Source organism: Struthio camelus, chromosome 19 (assembly GCF_040807025.1).
Source record: "Struthio camelus isolate bStrCam1 chromosome 19, bStrCam1.hap1, whole genome shotgun sequence".
Classification (NCBI taxonomy): domain Eukaryota; kingdom Metazoa; phylum Chordata; class Aves; order Struthioniformes; family Struthionidae; genus Struthio; species Struthio camelus.
In genome coordinates, this window is record NC_090960.1 from 10684890 (window position 1) to 10707707 (window position 22818).

The window sequence follows — 22818 nt, forward strand, 5'->3', positions numbered from 1 at the left end:
CTTTTGTTCTCCATCAAACTTTAGCTAAAAGAAGAACTTCCACATTAACGTTTTAGTGTCATTTCCGATAGCTGAAAATAGTGCTCAAGTAGCTTAACAGAAAAGGAGGGGAAAAGGACAAAATAAGCATCAGGCACATAATTAATTAGTGGCATGGAAACAGTACTGGTAGACATCCAGCCCATGAGGTTTCTATATGACAACCCTATCCATCAGAGGCAAATTTGAAAGCTGCAAGGGAGTATTTTGTACACCCTTTTTCCTAGCTCGTTAACCATTTAAAATCATCAGTATTGTCTCCTGTTCGTTTCTCCTCACCTTTTTCCGGTTTATCAAGAGCTGCATCACTAGAGCACGGACTTTGTCGATGATCTGTCAGCTAGCCCACAAGAGCAAGAAATGTTTTAATTTTTGTAGCATTTTTAAATACTCTCAAAATGTGTGAATGGCAATACAAGAGACAGAAGTGGGGGGATGTAAAAGCAGAGAAACATAAACAAAGAGAAGAATATTGTAGCCTTCTTCCAGGGGAGCAAAAGATAGGATGTCAACGTGGAAGCGGAGTAGAAGAGAGCTCAGAGAACAAAAAGAGGGAGATGAAAGTTAAAAGCTTCAGTTAAATGGCCAGCATAGAGCATCCTAAAGTAAAGCCTCTGTTTTGCCAGTTTTCATTTTGGACTGTAGAAAACACTTTAAATACAGCAGGGAAAGCTCTGCTGCTGCCATTCTGCAAGATGCACTTTTGGCATCTTCTGTTTTGTCCGCACTGATTGCAAGGCCTGCATACGTGAAAAATCATTGGTGTAACTGATTTAGTTATCTGTCCTAGAGAAATGAGACTGTCGCAAGTAGTTCCCGTACTGTTTTACATAAAGGTAGTTGAATGTTGTATTTTTTAAGCAAATTTTGTATGCGCAGTATTTAGAGGCTAATTTTGCACGCTGTCTGTATCTGGATATTGGATTCTGGTGTGAAGATTTTCTTGAGCAATGTTATGTATATGTGCAAAGAGGGAAGATAATGCTGTCTTTAGCAGAGTAGCGTCTTAAAACGGCTTCGTGAAACGCATGCTTGGAAGTTAAAGATACCCGCAGCTTCTGTGGTGGCTGTAATGCTGACTAGGTGGAATAAAAGCAGCACGCTGATACTGAAAATCACTCAGCTCATGACTGAGAATGCTGGATGTGCTTATTAGTTTCACCGTTTCACTTGCGGCATACTGGAAGGTGTTTATGCCTGCACTTGTTTGGCATTAACCATAGCTATTTAAACTTACATTATAATGCTTTTAATTACTTTCTTTCGACGTGAATGGCTAAAATTATTTAACTTTTGCGGAGATGTGTATTAACATGCTTCCCAGGCTTTAAACAAGTTTGAATGGAAGAATGACAAACAGGGCCATTAGAGGTTTGAAAGGCGGGAAGGACTGCGTAAGCGTAACCATAAACTCTCCGTGCATCGTTCTACGGTAGGTGACCTGGGGAGAACGTAATGGGGAAGGTCCGCTGGTGGAGGTTTTTGTGGAGTCGGTCAGCTCGGAGACTGTCTTCCTTGAAGATAAGTTTTATGAGACCAGTTGATATAATCAGGAGGGAGAGGAGACAACGTGCAAGCGATCTTGTATCGAAAGGGTTGTCCGTTTTTTCTAACGTGCTCTACTAAGGTGTTCTCTGTCCCTCCTGGGATTTGCCTCTCGTATCCTTCCCCCTGTGGCACAGCCTCCAAATTCACTGCAGTGATCATAAAAGCATGTGACAGGTGAAAATAAGATGAGGAAATAAATTAGTGTGACGATCATTCACCATAAATGGATGTCATTAGGCTGATGAAATCTGCCAGTTTTTGTGTTAGAAAAGCCGAGTGGAATGGGAAGCGTCAGCAGACGTTCCCTGCAGCGGCCAGCAAGGCGCTAAACGTGTCAAGTATGAAACAAACTATTAATTTCCTTATAATAGTAACACAGTTCAAACAACTACATAATTGCAGTTGCACTCCAAGCTGACTCCTAATGATTCCTTCGGTCGCTCCTCTGGCGTAGGACTAATCTCCTGCCCATTAATCTCCTTTTAGCACAGGGAGGTCTGATACTCCAGCTCTGTGTGTCCCTTCCTGCAGCTGCTGTGTCTGTTAGAAAGAACCAGCCGGACGGAGAAGTGCTTTTATCTTCCTCAAAAGTGTCTTCCCCAGCAGAGGTTTTTTTCTGAGTAAATATCTTATCTTTTGAGCTGTATAAACTTTCTCTTATGAGGGAGAAAAATATGTCTCCTTCCTCCCTCCCTTTTTTTTTTTCTTCCACCATTGTTTACATATGTTGCAATCCATATTTATAAAACAGTTACGTATGCTAACTATATAGCTTGTATATATAGCTGATATCTGGCGGTCTCTTCCAATTTTTAGCTGAGCGAAATAGCAATCTTTTTTCTTTAGGAATTGTACAGATTTTCATACAAGTGAGGTCCAAACCAAAAATATTTAATCATTTATTTCCTCAAAACTGAAGTGTGATCGGAGGACTCAAGCTACAAGGGTGTTATATTGTAATTGCAGTGGGAAGCAGCCGAAAGCAAAATAATATTTATAACGCATTTTGCATAGTATTTGACGTGTTTTCTGGGTAAAGAAAAAGCTTGAGAATGCCTTATAGATTTATAACGCATAGGTTCCTCCCTAGGAGACACGAGTTCACGCGTGGATAGATGGTCTTCAGAAAAGATGCAAGATAGGAGCCCATTAATGCAGGAAAATAAATAGGTAACGCTGGGTTAAGCCTAATATTTTAAAGTAAATAGCTCATATAAGCCTGATGCCTTGAATTCTCCTTACTGGATAAACAGTGGTGTGCAAGTCCTGTATTTAGTCTCCAAACACACATTTTCTTTAATTGGAAAATAAATAGTGTGTGGCAGAAAACCAGTTGACTTATGTTTTGGCCACCCACATGGTGTATAGTCTGGCGGCAGAATTGCCCATTCAGGTCTGACCTGTTTTATAATGCTGTGGATATCAGATTTAAGCTGACTGAATCTATTGACAATTATACAGGGAAATACCTTAGCGGTAACTCAAAGAGCGGTGAGGAGTCCGTTCCATCTTCCAAGGGAAATTTGTCACAGATTTACCTGTCACGTTTGAGGCTTTTTTGCACGCAGCTGCTGTTAGCAGGGGTTTCATGGGCTGGTTAATCTGGGGTTGGGTGGTTTGTACGCTGAAGACACTTATGAATAATTTTCTACATATAATGGCATGAGTTACGGCACAGGGTGAGAGGAGGTAATGCGATTATTGGGGTAACCCAGTGCCACTAGAATGATACTGGGGCCCCTAACACCATTCGCGTCAGGAAGAAATCCGTTCACCGTCAAGGTTTGACGTTAACGTCATTGCAACGTGCTGAAGCTGAAGGTGAAGAGAGTGTGATAGTTTCCAGCACGGACCTTACAGCTGAACTGCCAGTTACTGACGTTGAAGTGTAGATAGAATTTCACTTCACTTTATGTGAAAAGTTAGAAAGCAAAACAAAAAACTATTTGGAGTATGAGCAGCTGAGAAAATAGCTAGAATTACTGGAAGAAAAGTCAATATTTTGGACTTTATTTATTCCCCAAATATATTCTGTTGCCAGTGAAGACATATCCTTTTCGAGCTGCTAATTTTTGTCTTATAATTATCTCAGCTTCTAGGACAGTGAGACATTAGTGGCCGAACTGAAGTCTTGCAGAGTGCTGGAGAATTGTAAAGGTGGTTGACGCAGAATGAGAAGTATAACTAAAACAGCGAAGAAACCTGTCTTTCCACAGTGACTTTCAGTTGTCAGACTTTGTGTGTGTGTGTGCGTATTTATATATGGACATAAGTGTGCATATAGACCTGTAAATGAGTAGAGGAAAATTTGAAATGTAGTCTAATGTGCTCAGTTCTTGCTCCAGTGGAAATGGAAAATGCTCCATTGGCTAGTGGAAACATCTCCCAAGTGTTTTTGATCCAGAAACATCTTGTGCATGGCAAGGGAATGAAGCTCGATCTGGCCACTGCCTGAAACCACGGGGAACTCGGTTCCGCTCCTCTCCGGCTTTGCCCACTGGGCTGTGAAGACGGCACAGTGTGTTGAGGGTGAAATATCAAAAAAGAATGTAGAAGTCCTGCGTTCTGACACCGATCCTCTTGGGTCAGCGTCTTCCTCTGTTCAAACAGAATGAGGTCACTTTAGGTAAAAGAAAATCATCATCTCAGTCAAGGGAGGGAAACGCGAGAGCAATGTTTGTGGTTAAAGAAAGGAAGCCAGCCTTCTGCAGCCTTATGTAACTTCAGAAATTAATAAACAGCTGTCTGGCTTTTCAGATTTTCTCAATGTTAAGTGCTGTTAATCAATTTTTAATGCAACAATTAAAAAATAGGAAAACTGCTCTCCAGCCTTCCCCAGAAAAATTGATTTCTGCCAGACCTTAACTAGCGTTAAGTGTTCTGCTTCAGTGTAAGAGTTCTGGGTAGAGAACATGAATAGATCCAATGGAAATCCGGGGGGAAAAAAAAACCTAAATTAATTTTAAAAAGTCTTCTGAAATGTTGCTGGCAACCTAAAGGTTCAAAACTGAGGCCACCATGTATTTGGGATTGCAGGCATCTTTATGCGGAATGCAAGTAAACATCTGAAGTATTTGGCAGCTAGGGCTGTTAAGTAATGCTCGCATAACTGCAGTGAGAGTAAGCAAAATAGAGCAGCATAATTATATATGTGCTTAAATACCAAATCTGCTGAATTCTTCAGTTAACAAACTCCAAAGCTGTACATGTCATTAAGGATGTTTACAAGTAGGAAACACGCATTCACATTTATAGAATTCTGATCTTCCATAGGTAAAAATGGGCATTTCCAAAGCTGGTATGGCGTGATCTAGAATTGAGGCTGGTATTATTGGAGTATATTTAGCAATACTGCAGTATTGCTATCCCGAGGTATCTTCTGGGATATATATGCTTGGGGCAGGCAGAAGGAGGAAGGTTTGTATCACCTGATCCTAGGTATTTGATGGAAGTGTGGAAGCCCGGAGCCTAGTCTCAGCAGGCTGTTTTTAACGTACTCGTCATATCACAGAGGATGAAGTTAATGATCTCATAGACGTCTTCTCTTACACAATCAGTAACTTAGATCACCATAATGTTCTCACAGCCAACTACAAAACTCGCTTATCTCATTAAGATATACCCAGAAAGGATTTAATATATTTTTAAGCCCCACAGGAGGATCTGGGTGCATTGCCCTCTTCCTGTGTTCATTTATATATGCCTTTGAACGTTACAATACAATACAGGTGGAATACCTGCTGGTAGCAGAGAACTGTACAGAAGTGTTCTGCTTTTGTTTTGCCAGGTAACTGCATTTTGTGATGTTGATGAAAAGAAAATAAGAAAAGGATTTTACACTTATGAAGAATCTGAGGTTAGTTATAACTACTGTTACATTCGTTACTATGATCTGAAAAGGGATGCTCTAACCTCCTCAGAGAGCCAATGAAAGAATACATCACCAATTGTAAATATTGTATAGCAACTAATTGCAGTAAGGAGTCCATGTCAGGAGACTAGATAGCTGATACTGGAATGTGAATCGTGGAGCCAGAGTTTGTCTAAGTACCAGTCAAGGTGGTGAGACCGCCAACTCATCTGACGTGGGGATAGAAAAACTCATGTTGAATCCTGTTGCTTCAGGTGAGGTATAAGCCAGCATGAAGTGTGATTCTTCAGAAATAAAGATTCTTGTCTTATGCAGAGGTCTCTATAAACCTGGGATAAAGAACGAGTATGCTGGTTAGAGAAAGACTTACAGAACCAAAATTCTGACCCTAGTGAAGAAAAAAGGAGAAGGAAGAATGTGGAGTTTTGTGATGTGGCCTTTTCAAAGCCAATAAGTTATACTAATAAAAAGCATAACAACAGCAAACCTCTTTGAAAGAGAGCTCAATTCCAGGTCAAAGCAGAGAGGCAAGAGTACATCTCACTGCCTGAAGTCACTTTAGAAAGACCAAAAAATATATAATTTGAAAGGTTTCTGTTGATGGGGTAAAACTTAGCCTTCATTGGTGGTTTTCCTTTTAAGTGGAAGGAACCTTGTATGCCCCTTAACTAAATTTCACTCTTGTTTCCTGCAGGAGAGACCCAAACCAAAAATTCCTATATGTCACTTCAGAGAAGCAACTCCACCTTTCATTATCTGCGTGAAGTTGGTGAGTGCAGCTTTTAGCTTGAGCTAGATGTGCAAAATCAGTCTTTGCTTCTTACAAAGATGAATTTGCATTTACTGTAAATAGCTTTTTGCAGAAGCTTTTAATGTGGAATGGCCTTGTAATCAAATTGATTGTGCAGAGTAATTATGAGATTTAAAACAGTATTAAGAAAAATAAGTAGTAGTAAGAATAACAACAGCTGCAGCTTCTGTAAAGGAGTTTGGATACGTGTTACCTTCTTGTCCAACGACATTATATGTACGAATGAGGCTATACAGTCAGCCACTTTGCCATACATAGGGCTGCAATATTTTAGCAATATGAAAGGCTCTGTTTTTTAAACTAGACCTTTACAGCCATTGTGTGGTACTGCCCATTCTGAAGCCTCTTCTGTGCCTGACCCCGATAACCCTCATTTGACCAGGTTTAATTGACCTAAAGACATAATGTGAAGGTGATAACCAGCAGTTGTTATATTTAAAATAACAAAGCACAACGTAACAGGATGAAACAAAAGCTTTAAAGCCCAATAGCAAACATGTACTAATTGTAAACACTGTGTCTCTACAAGTAACTAAAATCTGTAGCTACATATAAACACAATTCTAAAGCTGTGTTAAATCTGTTCAAGGACTGATTAGCTGAATCTCATCTCATCTCATACAATCCCTTTTTAACTTAGCACTCCCAACTTTACGGTCAACTCTGAGATCATAACTTAGAGTTGTGAAGCCAGCCTGAAAGTACCTTAGGGCATTATCATGTCCTGTTGCTTGATAAACGGTTGGATAAGCTAGTAATATTACGACTAAATTAATTGTTCATAGTACATATAATGGTGGGTGGAAGTCCCTCGACAAAACATCTGTGCAACCTGTTATAAAAGCACATTTAACTTCTGAAGCCCTTACGACGAGACTGTTACACAACGTCTTGTCTGAAAACTCCAGTCCATGGTTTCAGTTGTGATTTCAGATTTTTCCACTCTTTGCCACTGAGCGTATTCCACTTGCTGCTCAAATAACATTGCAGACCATCCTATCTTTCAAGTAACAGGCATTAGGTTTGGGGTATACAATATGACCTACTTGAAATAGTTACAGACTTTGTGAAGTTGCTTCTAAAATTTGTCCTCGAAGCAGCTCGCTTTTTAGGAGAATTTAAGAATGCCAATAGCCATTTGTGTGGTGCCAAATCTCTAGCACCTGTAGACAGATTATGTCCTTCCCTCTCTCTCTTCGTGATTCAATTACACAGTTGGCTACCGTTAAAGGTGCTGCTATAAGAACTCATAGCAAAAATAGCCCAGTGCAATAAAGAAAGACCAATGCACGTGGACTCCAGCGGCATGATGGACTGGGAAAAGAACATAGTGGCCAAATGGCCAAGAACAATACTGAGAATAAACTTGCATAATACCACAGCTCAAGTCCATTGTGGAGCTTACCTTTCTACGGATTTTAAATGTATTTATATCCATTAATAACATGAACCTCGCAGTACACCTATGTGATTATATCAGTTATACCAATTTTAATATTATGAACACAGAGGATGAAGTTGTTGGAGGACAAAGAAATTTATAACAAAACAGATAACTGAAACCAAATTGTTAGTTGTGCCTGCAGACCCTCTTACCACCTTTTTAATCCCAGAAAAAATAAGGAGGAGATAGAAACATAGATATTACATCTGTACCAAAATGTAGGAAGAGTTTAAAACCCAGGAGGGAGAGAAAAGGGATCGGATGGTCTCATGGAGCAAGCCAGTTATCTTGTGAATCCCTCTCCAGAATTAGTCTGCTGGACCCTTTTTTTCTCTCTATCACTAAGTTTCGCAGCTGATCCGCAGGACGAGTTACTAGCAACCTCTTTCAGCCACTGTCACACTTGCTGTGTTTTATTACTGTTACGAGTCTTGGTGGAGGCTGTCAGAATCCGTGAAATCCAATTCTCACTACTTGCAAGGTTGTGGCTGGATGGAAATAGCCACGCTTTTCACTAGTAATTTTGTCATGGAAAGCAGTCTTCTACCGAAACAAAACTAACTCCTAAGCGTCTGCGGTTTAAAATGTTCAGGTGTGCTGTCTGCAGCCGCTTTCAAACTTCAGGCCTGACCACTAAACGAAATGGTTTCTAAACGGGCTGAAGAGAGCGGAAGGTTGAACTTTCATTCATCTGTGGTGATACTCTGCAGGCCAAGGGTAATGCCAAGGCTTAGTCTTTGCGGTACTTGGAGAGTGTTTGGGTTTGCTTGTTTTCTGTGCAGGCCACAGCTGAAAGAAGAGCTAAATAACAAAACTTCCCGGCTCTTATTTAATCACTTTTCCTGCATTTCCCCTTCCAACACACTTTTTGTAAGCGGGAGCACAGGAAAAGGCAGGATAAGGGGATAAATATCTAGATAATACGACTGAATTAAATAAAAAGTGTGTACTCCTTTGTGATAGCCATTTCTTCCTCTGCGATGCTATTCTCCCAGATTTATCAGATGAAACTGCAAAAAAAAAAATGTTGTTGCTGTTAGGAATCCACGTCCAAAACTGATGAGAGAGTTGAAAAACTGATGAAATTCCTGTGCAAAAAGGGACACTATCCTTGTGCACGCCATGTGGAGGAGGAGAAAAAAAAATCCTGTGTCTGAGAGTTTACAAGTGAGCTGCATTTTCAAACTATTAAGGGCAAGTCATTTTACCCAGCTCTGTGTTTCAGGTCATGCAGGCACAAGCAAAGAAAAAAGAAAACCCCAAGTGTAAGGACAGCATCTTGTGTAGCTAGACGCCAGTGCAGCCACCATGCCCTCGCTGGAGTCTCCCGTGGGAACTAGTTACATGTGGCATGGTACGGTCGTAAGGCAGAATTAGCTGCAGATCCTCTTAGCTAATTTCTTAAACAAAAGTCATTAGCAAGTTTCTAAATTCCCTGGACAGTCAATTTCAACTTCATTATACCAAGACAACTTCAATGACATCCTTCATCCTTCTGAAAAAGAAAGTGTTCTGGGGCCTTACAGTCTTTTATTATCCCCCTGGTAGGGGATTATTTTCAGTTCTGATGCACGTTTTAAGCTGCTTAAAAGCCTGCAGTTTTTAATCTGTATTTCTGAAGATTAGCTACATTTATTATATGGGTTGTTTGCAAGCAACAACTCTGATTTGGTCTTTGCTGGAGTTGCGAGAAACATCTAAAAGGGCTTCACAAAGGGCAGTAGCTGAACTGCTGAGGTAAAGTGTGGGTGGGGGGGGGGTGGGTCAAAGTTTTTTACTCAAAGACTAAAATCACGTCTTAAGCTCATCAAAAATTGTGTTGCAGCTTACAGGACCACTTCATCTAAGGGGTTGCATTGTGTACGAGCTCTCACTTTGCTGAGGTGAAAGCAAAATGCTTAGCAATCACTTCTTGCACCCGGTTTGGCATGGATTCCAGGTGCTTGAAATGAAAGGGGTTTTCTACTGTCTGGCACAGTAATTAAACTCGTTTGATTGTATAAAGTTCAGTAAATTTACTGTTAGACCACTTATTGCAAAACACTGCCTTGTTGTGTCACCTGAGTCTTACGCTCTGGGAAGGAGCGTTTTTAACTTGTTTTTAACTATCCAGCTTAATTTAGCAGCTGGGCTTGCTCTCTGGCTTGTTTTGTTTTTAACCCTTCTTTAGAGCAGGTTGGGTGGTGTTTTTTTTTTTTGGTGTGTGTGTGTGTGTGTTTTTTAAGCAAGCTAAAACAGGACTGGTCTGTACCCTGTGGCCTGACTTGGCCAATCTTGAATTTCTGAGCTCACTCATTAGTGGAGACTAAAGGTCATGATCGAGGCCTGTATTTTTGAGAATTCCCTATTGATGTGAGTGGTAAGTTTTGCACATGGACCAATGACAGTTTGTGATCTGAGCCGAGTTACAAAAGTAGGACCCGCTCCTTCAAAGTACTGAATACTGTCAAGTATCCTTGATGTCAAGGGGTAGAAAAGGCACTCCACAGCTTTCACAAGCAGGGGCCTTATCTATCTCGCCGATAAGAGCCTGGCTACCACAGCTAAGCGAAGCCCTTGCTTACAAGTTCTAGTGCCACCGGACCTTTTCTACCCTTTTCCAAATCATTCACTGCTTATTACTCTACCATTTTTAGGATTAGTAAATATCAGAGCTCAAATACTAAGTCTAGGACTGTTTGTAGTGTTTTTGTTGACATTCTGGAGCTGACTGTTGTCTTCATGGTTTTTGGCATTGCCAGTGAAAAAGGGAAGAACGTTCGGGTAGGTGAGAGCGGCGCAGGAGAAAGGGGAATTGGTCTGTGGGGTTTGGGTGAGAGGCTTGAAATGTATGCATGCAACGTTTCCTTTCGCATATATATTCAAACAGGAGAAAAAAGGAAGCGGTTTGGCGGCGACAGGTTGGTTTGTTTTGTAATTAGAATCACTGTTGTTCCTGAAAGACGCCACTTCAGGAGACGAGTAACAAAGCTGACTTTCCCCAGTGCAACAGCGGGCCGAGCGTAGGCCTGAGTCTGCTGCTACCTGGGTATTGTTTATGCAAACACACCAGAGTGTGGAGGTGGCCTTGCTCTCGCACTGCCAAGAAACACCCACACGCTACAAGCCTGTTTATAAGCGGTTCAGTTTATGGGATGAGCTGGGAAGTTGGATGTACACAGTCTTCCATGTGAGCCATAAACCTTAATTTCTGAACTCAGGTTTATTAAAGCGCCCACAGCAATTTCTTACTCCAGTTAGTTATTCTAGCCAAAGTCTAACTTTCCGCCGCCTTTAATGCCACCGCCTTGGTTGGACTCTGCTTTGGTCACTTCCTGCCCTGAACAGTCACAGTACTGGTGTGCTGTTAAAACGTCAACATAGCTGCTCAGGTCCCACCAAAAGAGCACTAGTAATTAATTGTTTTTCTTTTACTCATCTCTTATAGTATTGTGAGGTTTAAGTGAAGATCAGTAGAATTAGAGAGTCCAGGAAGAACAAAGCAGCAGTGCTCCGAAATGCTGCGCTTGGCATGTTTGCTAAGTGACATCACAGCTGTGTTCGGGGCTGTGTCGCTGCCTTGAAAGCTTGCTGGGGCAGCAAACCTACCGGGTTCCTGGTCAGACAATGTAAATAAGGCTTGAAAGGAAACACCTTTAACTATGCAAAATATGGCAGTTGCTTGATGAAGGGTTTTGTTTTGTCAGCCAAACTAGTCGTTGTTCAAAAATCTACAAAAAAAACCCTAGGATTTTTAGTAAAAACTTAGCTCTTTGTGCCATTCTCTGGGAAAAAAAAAAAAAAAAAAAACGCATGTATTTGACAACAAAACAACCCCCCCCCCCCCAATGGTTGCGTACAGTTGTTTGCAACGCTGCTTTCAGTACGGGCCTGCTGTTCTGCTTAGCAGCGTTACAGCGCGTTGTCCAACAGCCCGCCCCGGGCTTGCTTGGGAAACACTGGACCGGGCTGGCATTCAGGCCGTGAGGTTAGGCGCAGCCCAGCCCTCCCCTCAATAAAAAGCCTGCCAAGGAGGAGTTGAAGGGGGGCGGGGGGGGAAACCTCCTTCCAGACTGAGCGGACGGGTTAACAAGATGTCAGCCAGTCAGGCAATGCGAAAACAAGACTTCTGAGGTCAGGAAAATAAATTATGGCATCATTTTCAGCACTTTCTCATTTTGAAATGAGCTCGCTAAACATTTTAATTTGAACACTAATTTTCTCTACACTTAATTTTTGGATGAAAACATTTCTGAGCTCTGTTTTGTTTACCTTTAGCTCTGCAAAGAGAACTCGTTGTGGTCCAAAGATGCAAATTAGTGAAACCTGTTAATGACCTGAAATGAGTTGTCTGCTTGATCTAATTGCTCTTCTCCCCCCCCCCCCCCCCCCCCCCCAGGATTTGACAGGTGGAGCATTTGAAGAAAACTTAAACACGCTGAACTTGAAAGAAGGGCTGGATTATTATCACTTCAACTAAAAGCTGAGGTAGGGCAGTGATCTTGAAGCTACATGGTATCCTCCATGTAGCTGTATCAAAGTATTTGGCGGTTTGACATTTTTGTAGTCATTTGTGCTTCACTAAATTAATTTTTGCTCTGATTAACCCCTTCCTAAGGGACAGCTTAGTGCCACCACTGATAATGGTGTTTGTTCTCTTTACTATTGTACATGACTGACTGACTTATTTAGCAAACCCAGTTGGATTGTTAAGTTGCAGATCTGGTTTAAATAACTATCAATCAAACACAGCCCATTAGATGGCAAGAGGCCTGTTAGCACCAGGAAACAGTAAAAACACATCAAGCAAGGCCTGAAGCCAGCAGAAGTGTAGAGAGAGAGATTAACTTTAACCCAGGCCAGGTTGCAAGTATACTTCAAAAATGTTGACTAATATGTAAGTTGTCATTTACAGTTAGTCTCTTGAAAAAGAAAAGGAATCTCAACAGTAAGACAGGTCATAGTTTTGGAAACGAAGACGACTGCAGTCTGTAGCACTGAGCAACCCAGCTACCTCACAGAAAAACACGCTCGTTTTTAGTTCCTCCTCCTGAACTTTTCCTTTCTTTCAAATGTACATATATATGCATATACAACTGCTGTTCTATATGAAGGGCTGGGATAGTGGGATTTAATTAGAACCATCAAATAACAGGGTATAATTACAGTATCATCTCACCTGTGCATTTGTCCTACTAACCTGACTAGGTTAGTCTTAGTAAAGATAAATGTTACGAGCACTACTGCTATAGCCATTTTCTTTTATGGTCAGTAAGGAGTGGCCTAAATTCCTAGCAGTTGCTTGAAAAGCTGATTCATCGCCACTGTAGTCTTCAAGGGGAAAAAAATGACACTTGAGTCTCTAAAGCCTGTTTACCACACAAACATTTGCTCAAATGGGTTACATACATAAAGCGCTGTTAAAAGAGGCTTTGACTTTTGATTAAGTGAAGGTTGGATATTTTTGTTTGTCTATGACATAAGAATGACGGGCTTCTCCAGAGAGATACTTTGCCTTCAGGAAGATTTCATTACCGCTAAGTGTTGCCAGTCTTTCTTACCACTGAAAAATAATTCTTTTAAGAGAATAATGAAGCAAGTCGGGTTTAATACGTCACGTGTATACAGCAGTGGTGCTACATTTGGGCAAGCACAGGTTGAATGGCTCCATTCAAAGCTGTAGAAGTGTGAATCATTGAGAGCAAAAAAGCAGGTCAATTGTGACAGACGTATGAAGACAAACTGCCATCTTGTGGCTACAGATAATGAATTTAAAAACTGAAACATAATGAATCTTTATTGCCTTCCTAGGGCACATCTGCACAATGCTTTAAAACATATTCTCTGCCTCTTTTTTTGCAGCTTTGCTGACAATCCAGTTTGTCAAGATGCCACAGCACAAACTCTTTCAGTTCTTAACGACACCTGAACCAAGAGTTTCGGTTTACAAAGCAACAGCCAGTGCCAGCAACTTCATTACGCTGCGCTCTACAAAAGAGAAAGAAAAAAGAAGAGGTCACAAGGAGCAGAGAATCTCACAATCATGTAATAAGTGAGCTAATTGGAGATGAAAATGTGACAATAGGAAGTCACGTTTACAGTCTTTTTATAACACTTTAATTTTTTTTTTTAACTACCCATGAATAAATGCTAGTTGCGCAAGTTTTTTTTCAAGAATCGTAAGTGCTGATTTCGGCTGAAACAAACTTTATTTACCTTTTCATAACATTATGCTTGGCCTTCCCTTACACTGCTTGTTTCTCCTCTGTTCTCAGGATATGTGAGCTCTTGAAGAAAAGTAGAGTGCTGTGCACTCTGGTATGAGCACAGACTGGCTGCTACTAGGGGCGTTTGCCACTGGACTGGGCAGCTGTGAAAAGCCCTTCAAGTTCAGTGAGTATCACTCGCAAAGAGTGAACTCCAACAGTTCTCAGGGCAGGTGAAGGCCTACTCTCTTTGCTAAATATTTTAGTTACTATTTGCTAAAGCTGAAAGAGGAAGAAAAGACCAAGTACCAACCTCAGCCACAGAAGTGCCCAGATTTCCTGTATGTCTATTAGGGCATATTTTTTATATATATTGGGGGGGGGGGGTTGTATGTATATGTTTGTGTGTGTGTGTGTGTGTATATATATATATATATATATATATTTTTTTTTTTTTTTTAAATCAGAGACTGTTTTCTTTTCACTTGTCAGGCTTCTCTCGGCCTCCATTTCAACATTAATACGTTGAAATACGTTTTTGAGATCAGTGAGTTAATCTTGTATCTTCTTCATTTTGAACACTTCTATTAGCTGACTAGAAAAAGATTAATTTTAAAACTACTTTTTTTCATTTGAAATGGAAATGCTTAGGTCAATTGTTGCTCTAAATAAGAATGCTCCGTATAGGCAAGAGGTTAAGATTCTTATTTTCTAAAATGACAAAAGTGTTAGTCGCAGGTTTTGGGTTTTTGTTTTGTTTTGTTTTTTTAAACATTGAACTAAAACTAGAAAACTGCGGAAAGGACCCCATAAGAATTGGGAAGACAAGTAAAGAAACTGCTCTGGGGACAGCAAGTTGTCTTTGAAGGTTATTCATAGATTCCTTAAATACTGGTCTGTATTTTTTTTATAGCCATGACAACTCAAAACATAGGATTTACTTACATTAGGAAACATCTTCAGTGTAAAGGATTATCAGACTATTAAACAGGAAGAACCGGCTGACCTTAAAGACTCATGTAATATAATACCAAATAGAGCCAGTTCACAAGTATTAAGTGCTTAAGAGCTGAACGTGGCGAAATCTATTTGATTATTTTCTTCAGTATTATCTATCTTGCTTACTGAGCCTTCCCATCTTTGAACAGAGAGGAAAGGAACTTTTCACAGACTGAGGAATTCTTATAAAAGCAGAAAATTCTGTATTTCTAAAAAAAAATTGAGCTGATGGGCAATTCCCAAATATCTGCATTAAAAGGAAAAAGGATCAATTTATGGATATATTGCCTTTGTTCTCAGGAGCGTACTAGCTTTTAGAATATATTTTTGCCCTTAGGTAATGCTAAAATTCTGTGACTTGCGTAACAGCTCACCTTACCATTTTGCTGTGGAATTTGACTGGGAAGTTTTTACCCTCCTCTCCCTGCCCTGAAAGGGCAGGCAAATGGTTATTGAAACATGTGGGCTATATTATTTCATTCTTGCATTTTGTCCGAGTAGGATGTCACACCACCAGTCTGGAATGTTTTCAAGAAATGACTGGAAGGGCTTAAGAACACAGTCTTCAGCAATTCCATATATTCTGTAGTTAGTTTTGAGGACGCTTCTCTAGGTACACATTTATATATCCGTGACCCAGTGAAGAACAGCCGTATACAGCGTGTTTGGTGGAACGACTGATCATTACAATGTTTCTTTAAAAATTCAGGCACGCAATCCCATACTTTACCTTGGGTACTAGCTGTGGTCTGGGCACTTTTAGGAGATCACAGAGACAGTTGCGTTTCTCTCTTACTAGCGTTAATTCAGCTTCCCTGCATGAGGAAGTATTTTCCAGTTAATTCAGAAAGAAAAACTTGAGGTTGGCCACATATTATACAAAAGCTAGTGTCTATTCTTTCATGTACAGGTCAAACTATAAAAGGTTTTTGTTGTGTCAAGTTTTAAGAATAACGTAACTTTTCTGCAACATGTTAAGCCAGATAAACGATAAATACACAATAGGTCTCACTAATATAGTCTTACAAGTTTTATTTTTAGATCTTTGTATTCGAAAAGTTAACACATTTTCATACATACCCTTAGACTAGAAGCTTACTACTTTACTCTCTAAATTTACAGCTCCTTTATTGCTTTAGAAAACATCACATCACAAGTTTAAACGTCAATAGATTTGGAGAACACTCAACTATCTAGAGAAGCTTTATGCTGAAACAAGAAATTCAGACTTAAATCTTTTGAGTCTTTTGAAAAGCTTCTGAAATAGCATGATGTTCATGAGAGAACTTCTTCAACAACTGTCAACTACAAGAAAAAACAAAAAAGGCAAAAATCCATATGCAGAGCATTCTTTCACGTGTTGCAAATATCTACCACTAAGGGAAATGCTGTGATCTCGCCCACGTTACTGATGCAGTAGCTTTTTTTTTTTTTTTTTTTTTTTTAAAGTAACAACTGTAAATGGGTTCGTAACCATTTAATTCTTAGCACATAAACTGATTCCAAAACTACAGAGAAAAAGCATAAAGTGCAAGCTAATCCCAAATAACTTTAATTTTTTTAAACACATGGGCCAAATAGTCAGGTTTAATACTGGAAACTTTCCTTTAGTTAAACAAAATTTATTATTTATAATGTAATTTGTTTACGTTCTAAATTACACAATCATACGCTAAACGCTCTATAGTTCCAACATGGAGAAAGTTTCAAATATGTATATCCCAGTAATTGTCATCTGCTCCAAATATTTAAAGCTCATTTAGCTTCTTGATGTTAATGCTTATTTTAATTCGGAATTTACTATGATTGTTGTAGCATCGAGAGAGCTCGGGAATTATAAGCAGCTCGCTCTGAAACTCAGGAATGACTTCAAAAATCTTCTTTTGTAAACAGCTGAAGTCTCCCAAGATAAAACAATTAAGCTTTAAGTAAACTGGCCCTCATCTTTAATCTCAGAGCAATGGACGTAACGCAACTGTGAACTTAAGATAAAGCCCTGGACTAAGAAGGAATGAAACAGGCAGCCCTTCACACCTTAAAAATGACAAGGTGAAAACATAATGTTATATTATTCTTCTATAGTTTTTTTTAATATTGCTGTGTTTTGGTAACTCATTTATGAGTAGAACTGTACTACTACTATTTCTGTAGCATTTTGGGGTGTTCCACTTTTAATTTAGTGGATTGTAAGCATCCTTTTATTGGCGACTGCAGTAATCTAATACTACTCAGTTGTTTCTATTACCAGTCTGTAGTTCGGTTCGTTCCTGAAGGCCTGTGTATAACACAAGCAACCATCATCTTCAGGATTTATGACAAAAACTTCCATTTGTAAGGCAGCAGAGCAACTTGCAACTTCTCAGCAAGCTTGCTGGTAACTCTCATTTAATGAGCAAATACTGAATAATACTAAACACAATACTAAACATCAATTTGCAGTTGAGCAGGTAATTTTAACCACAATCAGAAGAGTTTTTGATAACCATTCTTCAAATTGGAGATGGTTATTCTCATTTTGTACTGAAAGATTAAGAAAAACAGGAGCAGCCACCCCTTACAATGACAAAACTCGTTTTCTTTTCCCAAGTGTAGTCATGTAAGTTTATGCCTAGAAGTAAGCTATAAATTAAACCTAAATAATGTGAGCGTGCAGTCCAAAAATACGTAAAGCACCATCATAAAGGTATATTTGCTCTCTGAACCAGTCTGAGTTAATTTCTATGAAATGTCAATGAAAAACAAAAAGCCATTTAAGATAATGATTAAACAGCACTAATATAGTTTTAGTTCTGTCTATTCTTGAACTCTTACTGAGGTGTTAACTCTGGCTAGTGCCTAAGGCAGGAGGTTGGGCTAGTGGAACCGTGACCCAGTACGTTCGTATGTAATAAGAAAGTTTAAAATGGCAGCCAAACTAATAAACTAATTATTATCTTGAACCTCTTATTGCTTCAAATATCTCAGGCATGCAGACGTTTATAAATGTTTCCAGGTAATTATAGTGCACAATGCTAAAATCTGTGGAAAACAACAAAAACCCTGCCAAAAATCTGGTGAGCAGTCCCTTCTCCTGTCACTTCACAGTCCTTCTCAATTACTTTCTTTGATGTGAAAAGTCTGCTCTAAAATAAATAAATAAATAAATTATTCCCATTCTGACTGCTAGTGAACTTCAGAGATGCTGCCAGCAAGAGCTCCGACTGCCCCAGCAGGCCCTTTGCTGCTTCGCTGAATTACATCCTGTTTTCTGTTGGACGCGAATCGACACCATAGCATTGCTTTTAAAGGTAAAGAAACAGTGCAGATCTGACACGCAGCTGAAGTACGTTCAAATAAATTTCCATAGTAATACTCATGAAGAATGGGAACCCTTTTCCTCCTGCCCTTAGAAGAAGCTAAAGCTAGAGATAACAAGAAGTAAAGAAACGTATAATTATTAAGATAAAAGGGGCTGTTTAATTGATATAGACATTTCCTGAGCCTACGACTGAACTGTTCCGATTCATATTTGTCTGCATACAAAGACTGTAGCATTTTTGAGCCATTACTTTTCATAGGAAATTTGAGCTGTTCTGCTAATTCTGTTGTTTTCCAGCTTGCAAGAGAGCCTTCCTTTTCCCAAAATCCTGCCAGTGCTCATAAATGCCAAGAAACTGTCTGTGCAGTTGAAGTTTGTCTGTTTGCACAGCCCAGTCCCTCTGTGTTTCATGGATAATTTCCAAGATCTCCTCCCTTTTTATGTTATTAGAAAATATGGGTATTTTACTTTATCCAGCAGTGTTTTTGTAAGTTCATACCGCTTTCAGTGGGACAGTAAAATACACAGTTCTTGAGAACAGAAGGGTTCTTTTCAGGAATGCCTGTTTGGCAATAAATAACTAAAAGTAAGGTATCCTACTGTTTTTCAAAGGTATGGACCTTTTTCTTGACTTCAGTGGTATAAAAATTATTTGAACTCTTATTACTACTATATGACAGCAAATTCACTTACCAGTTGGTGTCGCTGAGTATGGTCATAACCTCATCCATAACGGCAGGATCAACTATATCGCTGTAGGTTATCAACATTTCATAGACTTGAGTAGCTGTTGTTCTCCTTATCTACAAGAAAGAGGCAGATGAAGTCTTACTGAAGTATCCGGAGTCCTGTATGGAAGAGCCCAGTGCTATTACTGGTTCCTCATACTGATATAATCATTGTATGGAGGAGACTTTGTAACACTCAGCCCTCCCGTAAACTATTCTTACCGCTGCTAGCGATCTGCTGCCGGGCCTAGGCCAAGTGACTTCGTTCCAGTACCTCAGCGAAACTCATGCTGGTACAAGGGGTGTTCTTGCACTAAACTTGTGCAGTATTTCAGATGAAGAGGGCAACAGAAACATGGAAGCGCTTATTACTACTTTAGAGATAACTCTTGGTGATTACGACCGAAACTGTTTTCTACCATAATACTTGGAAAGTCTGACAGCGCACCGACCTTTCCATTTCAGCTGGAACAAGCTTTTCGCTGCAGTAACTCAGATATCCTTCAGTAGTTACCTCACTTTAGTCACACCAACTAAAATCATATTCCCTTCTAACATTCGCTCAGACCGAGTCACTAATTGCAGTGACAGTACCAAGAAGTTTACAGCGCTGGTAAAGAATAAAAGCATCGCTGTTTGACTCTTACTGCTCAACATGCACCAGCAGACTAGAAGAAATGCTACTAAGTTGCCTGCTTGCAAATTCAAACCATCTTTGATTGTGAACTAATATTTGTCAAAATATTTTTTTCTCATTAGATAGTAGTCACTGATGCACGTTACCTTGCAACTACCTTTCTGCCATTACCCCGAGGTTTGTACTTCTTACTCAGGAAGCAAAAAAACATTAAAATATTTAATTGAGTTATTGTCTACACAAATACATGACTGCGTATTCTTCATTTGGAGAAGTGGGCATGATTAATTTAGAACATTAATATTTTAATTTGGAGCTCAGTTGAAAAACACAAAAACCAGCACTGGAATCAAAGTGAATCTTAAATATGCTGGAAACAAAAACCGTAAGTTTATCAAAACAAGTAACTCTTAAAAGATGATAATTTTTATTACTGAGAATAATTAATATTACCTGTAGTATTATTTGTTGTTATTGACTGGAGTTGGAGACCAAAAATGATTTATGCATTCATGGTTAGCATGAAAAAAGGAACTCTAAAAAAGTTGCTGTGATCTCAGAGAGAACGTAAATCATGTTTATGCCTTCACGCAGAGTTAAGCAACTGAGCTGACGGTCTGCTGCGGGCTGAAGCACTGCTAATTCCCTTTCCAGCTCGTGTTAAGGCTAGCTAAACAACAAGCACTATTACAGTATTAGCAGTTTGCTTCTCCAACCCGCTCTGCATACAAAGAGAGCTGCTGACCTGGCTTTACAGACACTCTCTTAAAAATAGAGAGAGCACGGGTGGAATTTAACATATCACAGTTTATTACCAAAAAAAAAAAAAAAAAAAAAGAGTCAGTTATGGATTCAGATGTGTGAGCCTGTGCTACTTGTGGGCGCTTCTATTCACGTTTGTGCTGGCTCCAAACTGAGGAAGAGGAGGATGAGGGTCAGAAAAGCACCTTTTTCAAAACATTTGCTTTTCAGATCTGTCCCTCACAACGAATGAATTAAAATGTTTGAGAGGAGCCCAACAGGAGCATTCCTTTTCTTGAAATGATTCACTGTGGCAACGTCTGGCTCTAACGTTGGTTGCTGCAGGCCTACAAAAGAGAGAGGTACCCCACTCTGGAGAGTGAAAGTCAGCAACACACTTAAAATTAAGTGTTGGGAGAGAGACAACGATGTGAGTAAAATTAGTTTCTCGGACCCACTGTCCAGAAGCAGTTAATTTGCAAGTATTTTTCCCCAGGGCTCTGTTTAGTAGTGATGGTGGTGGGTGTACAGAGAAAGCTAATAGGCTGGTTTCGGAAGTATAACGCATCAGAAGATACTAAATGTAAGGCACACAATTAATTACAACAAAAACAAATTCTAACGTCAGTTTTTCCAAGAAAGCCTGATGATAACCAAAGGAAGATAAAGAAATTACAGGGTTATTTCTGGAGTAGTAGTGCCATTTTAAAAACAAAACATATTTATCATGTAAAGCGCCAATAAAGCATGAAATTGAAATAAACTCTCTGCAGTTCTTAAACTGTCCTATCTTTTGCACCTCCTGCAAAATACTCTTCATATAGTAAGTAAACACAACATGAAAATGTTTGGACTCAAATTGTAAGTGTCAAACCTGGCTGAGCGGCATAGGATTTTAACCTTAATTCAAAAGTAAGCGATGTTAGAGTAAACAACGTTGATCTGTATTGGCCTGACAACCAGGCTATTCCATGTGTTGTCAAAACACTTCAAGAGCTCATGGGTTTTTCATGTTCTTTTTACGCATCCATACTGTTCCTTCTGACTGCCTCTGCTTTCGCCTACACCACCTGACTACAGCTGCAGCTTCGTAGCTGCCCGCAGCCGAGCCGATGGCAGCGCCCACGTATTCAGCAGAAGGCCCGCGGCCCTTCCGAGGTGCGCCCCTTGTACGGAGCACGAAAAGTCACAGTCGTTCTCCATGTTCAGCCATCAAAGCAGCTGTCAAACTGGGCTCCCAGACCTTGGAAGGAAGCCAGTTTTTGTGGAGTCAACACAGCCCCTGTCTTGAAAAACCAACCTTACAGAGTCAACACAACTTTTAAAGGACTACAAAATTATTATTCCAAATAGGCGCTTCTCTCATACATTCATGGTCAGAAGTCATGACTCAGTTGTAGTGCCCTGTTTCAGTTACAGGAAAAAGGTGAACTTCTGATAAACTTCCCTGACAAGCAGGACAAATACATTTTTCATGAATATCTGTGCGGTGCTACTGTCAGAAATGCTGAAACAGTAATTTATCTGACAGGGGCTTTCAAGCCCTAAGTGGTGCACAGATCTTCACTGTGCTGGGTGTTATGTATAAAAGAAAACAAATTATTTACCTAAATAATTTCTAATTAAAAACAGTAGGGAAAGAAAGTGTAAAAACAATATGCAGAATAGCCAGGTATTCTGCCAGTATGCAGCAACCTCCTGTTTCAGGTGGCAGCCTGGCAAGTAGACAATTTCAAGTGGCTGACCCTTGAGGGAAAAAAACCCCCACTATTATATACATTAATATCCAATAAAAAGAATGCTGTTTCAATACACTTTAAATTATTTTTTAGTTTTAGAATATTGTAAATAATACATTTTGGTAATCCAGCAAGTCCATTAGGCCCTATATCCAATACTTACTAAAGGAAAGGGATGGCAAAGGAGGAGAAACAATTGAAATAAAACTTTCTCTCGCATGTCTCCTTGAAACTGAATCAGGCCACAAAACCTAGGAAGAAACAAGAAGATACAGATCTTCAGTTATTTTTTTGGTCGTAATTGCATAAGTACATTTTGAGGATCAGAATAAAGGCATATAATGGGGGGGGGGGGGGGGGTGCTCTGCTGCCCCCAGGAAATCTCAGCTGATAGAATCTAAGCGCTGTGGGAAAGCAAACACGGACGCAAGCACAGTGAAATCTTTAAGGGTTATTGAAGTATACTGAGATGCCACACATCTATGCCAAATACAAATATGGTTTTAAAACTACTGACAGGCAGCACCAAAGGCTACGAGCTAAAAATCACATGTGAAACGAGCTGTCACACAGACAAAGGCACAGTGTAGACTTTTATATCGTGCAGTTAAAAGCGAAGGACCCATCAGAAATGTGGGTTATTTTTCATTTTAGGCTTCCTGAAACTCTTAGAATATTGCCAATAAAGAAATGAAGTTTAAGTCATATACCAGTGTGCTTCTAATAGTTACACCTGAATAATTTTGCCACCTACATATAGAAGTTTCTGCCAATGAAC

At 39.7% G+C, this 22818-nt stretch overlaps 2 protein-coding genes across 9 annotated transcripts in view; one reads left to right on the forward strand and one right to left on the reverse strand.

Annotated features, from left to right (window-relative positions):
- Positions 1-13854, forward strand: part of B3GNTL1 (UDP-GlcNAc:betaGal beta-1,3-N-acetylglucosaminyltransferase like 1) — a 137517-nt gene extending 123663 nt beyond the window's left edge. For all 3 annotated transcript variants that reach the window (XM_068913435.1, XM_068913434.1, XM_068913436.1), the window contains 4 exons: positions 5375-5443; positions 6153-6227; positions 12092-12180; positions 13555-13854. In XM_068913435.1, coding sequence (XP_068769536.1) covers positions 5375-5443; positions 6153-6227; positions 12092-12172 — 225 coding nt within the window. In that variant the 3' untranslated portion in view covers positions 12173-12180; positions 13555-13854. The remainder of the gene's footprint in view (positions 1-5374; positions 5444-6152; positions 6228-12091; positions 12181-13554) is intronic.
- Positions 13284-22818, reverse strand: part of TBCD (tubulin folding cofactor D) — a 131972-nt gene continuing 122437 nt past the window's right edge. For 5 of the 6 annotated variants that reach the window (XM_068913428.1, XM_068913427.1, XM_068913429.1 and 2 more), the window contains 4 exons: positions 22204-22291; positions 18889-18998; positions 15628-15712; positions 13284-13680 (listed from right to left, as the gene is read on the reverse strand). In XM_068913428.1, coding sequence (XP_068769529.1) covers positions 13669-13680; positions 15628-15712; positions 18889-18998; positions 22204-22291 — 295 coding nt within the window. In that variant the 3' untranslated portion in view covers positions 13284-13668. Of the gene's footprint in view, positions 13681-15627; positions 15713-18888; positions 18999-19145; positions 22292-22818 lie in introns of all 6 variants that reach the window. The other variant, XR_011135445.1, reaches the window with a different exon arrangement.